General features: G+C 41.3%; 1 protein-coding gene across 1 annotated transcript in view; it reads right to left on the bottom strand.

Annotated features, from left to right (window-relative positions):
* Window positions 1-6,620, bottom strand: part of LOC107084709 (cytoplasmic dynein 1 heavy chain 1) — a 29,416-nt gene extending 22,796 nt beyond the window's left edge. The window contains exons 1-7 of the mRNA XM_015374650.1: window positions 6,259-6,620; window positions 3,023-3,110; window positions 2,749-2,922; window positions 2,413-2,668; window positions 1,142-1,328; window positions 762-1,033; window positions 452-679 (exon numbers count right to left, since the gene is read on the bottom strand). Of these exons, the coding sequence (XP_015230136.1) occupies window positions 452-679; window positions 762-1,033; window positions 1,142-1,328; window positions 2,413-2,668; window positions 2,749-2,922; window positions 3,023-3,110; window positions 6,259-6,508 (1,455 nt within the window). The 5' untranslated portion in view covers window positions 6,509-6,620. The remainder of the gene's footprint in view (window positions 1-451; window positions 680-761; window positions 1,034-1,141; window positions 1,329-2,412; window positions 2,669-2,748; window positions 2,923-3,022; window positions 3,111-6,258) is intronic.
* Between the last annotated feature and the right edge of the window lie 2,926 nt (window positions 6,621-9,546).

Here is a 9,546-nt window from a genome sequence, read left to right as displayed (position 1 = left end):
GAAAATACGGTAAATTAGTTAATAACCGATTAATCCAGTTGTTTCAGCCCCAACAGTCACAGTGATCAGATGTCTAATCTGTAAATACTTGCAAACAGATGTTCTTTAAATACCTAGACCAAATAGGTGCAGGAGCAATTGTTTCAGCACTGCATTACCCACTTAGTTTCAATAACCGCTTAAAGTGAATTTGATGTGTTGTTCTGGTTCAAAGCAGTTTAAACAGTTGAAAAGACAGCAAAACAATCAGTCTTAATATAGGAATTCTACATTAAATGTTGCAGAGTTTGTTATTCAGATGTATAAAAAAAAAAAACTACAAAAACTTAAATTATTCTAGATGAAAATCATCTAGTGGGTGTTTGAATGTCAGCCCTTATTTGATTACATTAAAACAAGTTTTAGAATAAATAGCAGCACCCAACCTGGGCTTTAAGCATTATTAGCACACCTGAGGACGGAGCACTCTGACGATCACGGCTCTCAGCTGCTCGTGCTGCCTCCTGAAGCGCCTCATGTGATCCAGCCGAGAGTGGAGCTTCCTGTGGGCGGGGCTAAGGCGCCACACCATCTTCAGGTTCTCCTCACGCTTCCTTTTCACAATGTCCCTCAGAAGCACTTGCAACTTCTCGTACTCATCCTCCCAGGTCTGGAACACCTCAAAGCAAGCCACCATGACCTGAGCACAGAAACAAAGGTTAAAAACCACTGTAGGAAGCTAAAATGAGCAAGAAAAAAATTGAAGATCCACCAACACCAACCTTCTCAAATTCCTCGTAAGCAACATGCATGAGCTTTCTGGTTCCCAGAACCTTGAGTAGCTGGGAGCTCAGGTCCCTGGAGATGGCCTCCACTAGTCGCAGTGCTCTTTGAATGGGATACTTGGTGTTTCTTATTTTCTTTAGGTGGGTGAAGATGGCAATGAGTGCCTGGCGGATCTTATCGAGCTCCGAGGCAGCGAGTAGGTCATTGAGGGGAAAGTCTTTCATCAAAGGGTTGTAGTCGTTCACGGTTTCCACTGCTTGTTTCAGACCTGACAGGAGAACATCACCAATCCCCCATGTTTATTAAGCCCACGATAAAAATAAAAAAAAACACACGATAAAAACAAAATAAGGAGTAACAGTAGCCTCTCCCTCACCGGTGTCTGTATCAAAGCTGACGGTTGCGTGGAAACGTTTTCCGTGTTTGAGGATGTCCAGCGTCAGCAGAACCTCTGGACTTTCTCTCTTCTCCTGGATCCTGTTGAGAGCTCTCTCCAGGTTGAGCCAGAAACTGATCTCCTGCAGGGCGGTGCCTGAGGCCGGATCCCGATCCAGTTTAGTTACCTGATAGGAGGAGGTGGAGAAGAGTCAGAAGCAGTGCTGGGAACTTTCCTTAAAAATTTAGCCAAGTTAGTAACTCAGTAACTGCTAAATAAAATTACCGGTTACTAGACAGAGCAACCAAAGCCGGGCGTACACTGTACGGTTATTTCAATCGTTGCACGCAGCTACAGCTCACACCATGCGGCGAAACAGCAGCGTTTAAAAGTTCACAGCTCAGGACTAGGGTTAGGGTTAGGGTAGGACTTCACTGAGAGATTTATTTTCCGCCACACACTTTGAATGCATCATAAACCCCTCCTCTGTTGTGGTCGGTGTCCCAATGGGAAATTCCATTGGGACAAAGTAGCTCTAAATTGGTGACTTAGAAACGACGCTGTCAAGGAACACTATGGACAGCGGAAACATGCAAGAGGAGGAGAGTTTAGTGTCGGAGGTCGTGGATGAGTCTCCTCCGTCACCCATTTTTTATTTATAGGAGGAAAGCGGGGACGAAGATGTTGTGGAAGAGGACGCCAGGGCGGCAGAAGCTTGGTTTGGTGTAGAAGGCTTCCAGCCGTACATGTTTGAGCCCTTGCCTCGCAACGCTGCCAGTTCTGTTAGCTCTACGCCTGCCGAAGACACAGACGTCCATCCTAGTGAACACTGGGACGCAACTCAATGGGAAAGGAAAGGATTCTGATTTCAACCGTTGCGTATTATTAGCTGCCACATATGAATCAAGATGGGATTGGCTGAATTTAGGTGTCCAGGCTGACGTATAACTAACTGGCCTGCATAGGATAACGAAAAAAAACCAAAGATTTTAAGATAGGATTTTTTTTTTTTATTGAAATTTTCTAAATTTTGGGACAATATGGTCTGATAAAGAGTACATTTATATACATGTTTAAGCAAGAATGATTTGACATTTAAATACGACTTTCCTACGACTTTAAGGTAATTTACACATATTGTGTTATATATCCTGTATCACCATTAAGAGCCCCAATATGTTGTGATATTAGACTTTCTTCATATCCCCAGCCCTAGCTAGAAATCCATTTTATTTTTTAAACAAAGCCCTGGAGGCTTTTGTTCATCTCACCTTCTGGATTTCTCTGATCCAGCGGTTCACTCCAGACTGCAGCTGATTGAGGAAGCTGGGATCTTCCACTTTATCTCCAAAGTCGGTGACCTTTGGCTTCTCGCCTCGCTCGTAGCACTGCTTGGCGATGTTTGTGATAGTGGGGTGGATGGGCAGGCTGATTTCTGGAATCTCGATGTTCTGCTGCAGGTGGAGGAGGCCCATCTCCAGCTCGGCAATCTTTTTCTCCACCGATGGAGCCATCTTATCCCCATCCCTACAAGCCACAGCAGAGAATTACATCCATCAGCTCTTCTTAAGGCAAAGCGAAGGAAAAATAAAAGAATCAGTAAATACCTGTCTGCTTTGCCAGACTCCCGTATGTAGGACTTGAAGAAAGGAGCAACAGCGTTGCTGATGAAAGAGTGGAGCGTCTCGTAGGGAGAATCCTCGCTCAGGGTTAGAACCCGGACCTGAGTGGATATGGGCTTATCTGCATCGATGACGCCCGTCCTTTTGATCAGAGCCAAGCTGTAACAGACGAGATGAGAATCTCATTGGCACCCAACTAAAGTTCAGGGGAAGAAATCACAATTTCCTGAAAGCTGTGAAACATCCAGGAGTTAGTCACCTGTTGGACTTGAGACCGTAGCGAATGTCGATGCTGATTTTGTAGCCGATGCTCTCCTTCTCCTCTTCCCCTTCATCTCCAACATCCTCTGGAAGAACAAACAGAAAACTGAGATGCTGAACTGAACAACCAGACCTGGACTAAGTTTTTACTGCACTAACCAGAAGAGGTGTTCAATTCTTCGCCAGTTAGACAGACGTCATAGTAACCAATATTAGCGTCTCCCTTAATAACCTGAATCAGTCGATTCCTATTAAACACCACCAACTGCTGTTTAAACGCCGTTTTGTTTTATTGATCCTCTATATTTTTCAAACAAAGTTCTGAAAGTTATTGACTGCTCCTCCATCTCCCCGTCCCCCAGGTTAAGGGTCTGGGTGTCATCCTCGATAGCACCCTATCCTTTCAATCCCTCACTGGGTCTGCCTAAGCATCAATAGCCTGCGTCCCTCCCTTAAGGGCTGCTTATCCTCCCCCAGCCGTGTATCGCAGTGAGCTTGTCGCAGATATTTTTGATTTATGCCCAATATTGAAGCGTGGTCTGGGCGGTGTTATTCCACGCCACAATGCAAGAGGGCCAATCAGGAACCAGCTGTGGGTCTGAAGCATAAAATTTGACACGGGATCCTGTAAAGAGGCCATCCTTCCTCCTCTAATGGGGGAGCCATGACACCAGGTCACCAACAGCATTTATAGAAATGATTATACGCAACAAGTCAAAATAATAACACTTAACCCTTCACAGGGCACTCAGTGAAATACTTTGAAAAGCCAATAGTGTTATTGTAATTCAGGATAAAACCTTATTTCCTTTGTAACATTCAGAAAATGTGGATATTTTGATGGCAAAAATTATTGTCAATGTGATAACAAGAAATGCCAACTTGCCCAAAACTATATATTAAAAAACTAACAAATGTGCTTATATAAGAAATAATGCTGTAATGCTGCGTTCACATCTAAAGCAGCAGAGGCAGCAGGAGCAGATAGTTTACATGCAAAGTCAAGGGTCGACGCGCATCAAGGCGCGGCAAAACGCCAGCAGCGCGTGGGCTGCAACGCAGCAGCTGCTGGAGTTGGAAAAATTTTACTTTTGCTGCTTGAGGCGCCACATCAACCAATCAGAAAAGCTGATATAGGAGCTGGAAGGGCAACAGACACAGCACTGCTGATAAAGCAGATCACTATGATCACTCCTCTGAAACTGTTTATTAAGGCCTAAATTAACTGAAAATGATGAAATCTGCCAACAAAACCTGTACACTTTTATAATCCTGGTGCCTGTAGTTTGGATTACGTACATGAAAAACGCCTTCCAGTCGCCGCGGCAAACCCCCAAGAGGCGACCGGGCCAGAGGCTGCTGTTGAATGGGATTCCTATTGACAGCGCACTGCTGGTATGTGGGGGTCTAAAAGGCACCCAGACAGAAATAATCTTTGAAGGCAGGATGGTAAACTAGATGAACTGACTGCACAGACTATGTTTTCAGGTGAACTTTCTCACTTCAAACTTCAAATTAAACTACTTTTTACCCACTGATCACAGCAGATATAGCTGCCATTGTTCCAGGCAAAGAAAGGATAGGGTAGCTCCACCCAATGCGCATCAGACCCACTTTTTCTACAGAACAGCAAAAAAAATTCAGCCGCGCGTCAGAGCTAAACTTGTAGAAGCATAAAAAATGAAGCAGCACGCGCGTTTTTGCTGCTCTTGCTGTCTGACACTAGGATAAGAGTGAAAGAAGCACTTTTTTTTTGGGCCAACATAACCTTAGAGGTATTAATGCTGATGGTTGCTTTTAAATTTTGTATTTTATAAACCTAAACATAATTGTTAACTAGGCTTATTAACATTTTTACTTTTCTTTTTAACTCTCCAATTTGCTTTTTACGCCCCCCCAACTTAATTTTACTGTAGGTAATATATCATTCAAGGGCTCATCTAATTGGTCAAATGCCATGTAGCAGAATCTTTGCTGAATGGACGGATGTAAACATTTTTGCTTCTAGACCTCACTGAGGGATGCGGGGGGAGAAATGTAAGGAGACCTGCACCCCCTCCTTACATTGGGAGGGGGTATGCAAGTGATCAAGAACTGTAACTTACCCTATAAAGGGTTAACATTTAAACACTTGCAGGCTGGACTGCAGGAAAACAACCTGAAAACATTACAGTATCCCTCATCAAAAGCCATGAGCAGACAGCAGACTAACAGCGTGGCTGGTCATGAGATGCCCAAACAAATAAACAACACAGCTGTTTAAAAATATAAAGCATAAAGAAGATCATTTCATCCAGCATCTGACTGAAAATAAAGGTTAGCATTGATTAACACTGATTCACATGATAAAAGCCTAAAAGCAGAACAAGCCTTTAGGATGGCCTATTCACTAAGTCACAAAGTTTTTCTGTCTATTTTTGAATAAATGTCAATAAGAACAAGATTTATTAGCTATGAGAAATTTGTACTTCAGTTTACTCAGCAGGTTTAAATCCCATCACTTTAACAGACTGAACTTTAACTAACAGGAGCATCTGGACTAGGGCTGAACGAGTTTGCAAAAATTTTTTATTGGAAACGATAGACTTAACCAGAGTCCATCGTTTCAGGACTTTACTGTAACATTTGCATGAAAAAGTTTTTACTTCCACCATCTTGCATGGATCTGCAAGCTAGAAGTAGGTCTCTCTTCCCTTCTGTGTGCCAGCAAACCCACTATTACCAAGACCTGAAGGGATGGAATGAGCAGATGGCCGCTCACACCGAGCCTGGATCTGCTGGAGATTTCTTCCTGTTAAAATGGAGTTTTTCCTCTCCACTGTCGCTGCAAGCATGCTTAGTGTGAGGGATTGTATGCAATCAGCTAGTTTTCCTTAGATAGAAAACTTTGAATCAGTCTGACTGGATGATCTGGTGAACTGGAAAGTGCCTTGAGATTACTTGTGTTGTGAATTGGTGCTATAGAAATAAACTGAATAGAATTAAATTACTTAATTGCACCTGCATGCAGGTTCAACCCTGTCGGTATCAGAGCATGAATTGACTCATTTTCTTATCAATCTGTACTTTAGCTAATCTCTAAATTGAAAAGATGAAGGCAGGCCTCCATTTTTACTCCAGTTAGGAATAACTCAATAGAATAAGGTTATTGTTAGCTTTAAAATAGGCACCATATGTGCCAAACAATGCAACCAATTTAATTTAATTCCTATAAATGTAGGCTTCTAAATGTACCTTTGAGTGAACTTCTCTCCACCAGGACGGTGTGAACCTGGGGGTCGGAGAGAAACTTCTTCATTTGCTCCACGGAGCTCTTCTCCTCCAGGGCGGTTTCCAGGGAGGCCGGGGCCTCGCCGCCATCTTCCAGCAGCAGAGGAACCAGCTTCCTAATGTGCTTCTGCAGCACCGAGGTGTCCGCCACCGTCTGAACGGCCGACACCTCCATGGTGCCGGTGCCTTCCTCCGTCCCTCCCCCGTCGGACATTCCGCAAACGGGTGGACGGTGACAAAAAAAAGAGAGTGAAGGTGAACAAAGACCGAAAGCTAACGCTGTCAGACAGCCAGCCGGCAGGAGAAGCAGACTACCCGCTGTCAAATCACCGCAGCTAGCCTAGCTTTATTTATCGGCGCAAAGGATCCTGGGAGTTGTAGTTAAACGGAGGAGAAATTCACTGAGGTGTCTGGTCAGGGTACTACACTACCCACAGTCCTCTTCGGTATTTTTTTTTCCTTCAAACTATAAATGACCGCTAGAGGGAGTAAGGGAGTAGTCTCCAATGATGCAGCATTTTCCATGATTATGACAAATCAAGAAACCGCATTAGCTGATCCTATCCACTTGGTTTGGTGCCTTTAGCACATTTTATCAAATAATTCAGGGCTGCCATATTTTCATATCACTCCAAACCTTGGAGTGAGAGTTTGAAACAGTTTGAACAGGAAAGCCTGTCAGGGTTAGATGAGGACAGGAGCGGTTATAGGTTGGAGGTTTTCAGAGGATTTAACTGAAACAAAATGGCAAAATGTGGAATTTTTATAGAACAGAAAATGTTTCCGAGTAACAATAAGTGATCTGTAGTTATGTGGAACAATTTTTTTTACAATATATATTATTTTCTACATTCTGGTGACATTTAGAGAATTGAATTAAAGCAGAATGGCTCTTTTAAATATCTTTTAAACTAAGAATTTCACAACTTTGTTTATTAATTATTATCTGCAGTTCAAGTAAATTAAACAATGAGGAAATAATAAGCTATTACTGCATTACCGGCACTGATAAAGGAACCAGTGCAATCAAAACCTATGCAAACTACAGTGTGTATGAATATTTGATATTAGGCTAACGATTAAAAAGCTTCATTCATTATGTTATTAGTTTTTATACAATTGACAAAACAGCTAAGAAATTCAGACCTTCTAGGAGGCTTTTATAAAAACTCACCATGATGAGAGACAGAACTGTTTCAGTTTGGAAGGTGTGATGGAAATAACGTTTTTAAACATATTCAATGGACCAAAATAAGGATAAATGAATAAGATCAGTAATAATAAAAGAAAAACATCCCTGTGGTTTCTCTTCTATGAATCCTGGATAACCGAGTTGTTCTGCACATCCTCTCTGGATGCTGTTAGTCTTTTCTTGGGGATCTTTTGAAAAATAAAATGCAATGATTCATTTTCATTTAGTGGAGCATCTATGGGTTTAAGAGACAAACCTAAAAGCTTTAAGAATTAAAATATTAATGTTGGTTTAATTACTCCTAAATGCCAACAGAAGATTATTAAACTAGACTGAGCAATAATTATTTAACTTGTGAGGAAAATATGGATTAAAAAAAACACCAGGTAAAGAGAAAAACCATTGGATGTGATCCTGCACTCAGTCTCCACATCAATAATATAAGCTAGATGCTGTATTTTTATCCATATTTACTCAAGTACAAGATTGCTTAAAATCTTTAATAATTTACAAAGAGAATTATCCATTGTCCAGATGAGATAAGATCAAAATTTAAATGACATACCTCATGATAGCTGTCTTTTTTCAATATCTGACACAGTAAATAGGTGGGAATGGACTGGATCTGTTAGCACTAAGGTTGTATTAAAGACTGGATTTTGATCACTGTGGTATTTTTAAAAAATAAATTAGTGGAACGGAGTTGATTTTAAATGTCTGTCATTTTTTAATGTGAGAAATTGGTAATATGGAGTGAGAGTGTGTGAAGACACTGAGATGGGTGAGTCTCCCTCCGAATGGGTGAGAGTTGACAGCCCTGCAAATATTTAACCATTTCCAGCGATCTACACTTTACTAAAACCGTATCTGTTCATAAATCTGCCATTTGGTTTTTGTCCCTTACATTTATCATCTATAAAATTGTGCTAATGAGTAAGTAAATATGACCAATAACCTTAGCCATCATTGTTAACAGCCACGTTTGTCTTTAAATAAAATTAGTTCTCAAATGTCATATGCCTTTTGAGATGAGACGTTTTCCAGGTTTTGGTGAATATTTTCAGAGGCAGCTGCAAAGACTTCCCTGCAGGTGCTTAATGGTGGCTAAGTATTGAATGAGGCCGCTATGAAGCTTCCCTTGTGTTGGAGCGATTTATTCTTTATGTCTTTATCCATTTGAATTGTGTTTGTTTATTCCTTAATGTATATTTTTTGTATTATTTACAGAGTTTATCTGCAGGTGAATAATTGTTGATTCTATTTATCTTTGTTTTTTTTCTTTTTTTATTCCTGTTCTAAGGTAAGACAGGAAGTAATGTGGATCAGTCCACTTTCTATAAGTGTAGAGGCCTTGGAAAGGACCAGCAGCCATTTTTTGGGTTTGGTGCCTATGGTTTTTAACCAGAGCAAGAGAGGCAGCAGAAAGGACAAAAGCAACGTTTTAACTCTGTAATTATTGGCTGAAATAGAAAATAAATCAACTAAAGCAGTTAACAAGTTTGGACATTGAACCTTCTTTTGCCTGCGTACAGAAACATGACCCCAGTGCCTCATTAGTGGCTTAATGGAACTTTAATTGAATCTTTGGCTTGGCAAAAAAAACACCACTTCACCTTGTTCCTACATTTTTAATGCACACATTTACAAACTAAAATAGAGGTTTGAACCATACTCTTAAAATAAAACATACAATATACATATATGGGGGTGTGCAGGTGGCGCAGTGGTTAGTGCGGACGATCCATGTATGGAGGCCTTAGTCCTCCACGCAGCTGAGCTTTGCCGCATGTCTCTCCCCCTCTCTCATACCTCCTTTCCTGTCAGACTACTGTGGAAAAAATGAGCCACTAGTGCCATAAAAAAAAACATATATATGGAGTAAAGTGTAGTATATAAAGTGTTAAATTCAATTAACAGGAAATTTGGGGCCCTATAGGCAAAGACAGGCAGGGGGCCCTCTGGATGGAGAAGCTAACACATAAAACAGACCCATTCTACAGATAGAGAAATGTTAATAGAATAGACATCCATTATCTGTTCTAGGTTGTGTCCCTCTCTTC

The sequence above is a fragment of the Cyprinodon variegatus genome, unplaced genomic scaffold (genome assembly GCF_000732505.1).
Source record: "Cyprinodon variegatus isolate N-32 unplaced genomic scaffold, C_variegatus-1.0 Scaffold107, whole genome shotgun sequence".
Taxonomy (NCBI): domain Eukaryota; kingdom Metazoa; phylum Chordata; class Actinopteri; order Cyprinodontiformes; family Cyprinodontidae; genus Cyprinodon; species Cyprinodon variegatus.
This window is presented reverse-complemented; position numbering and strand designations above follow the sequence as displayed.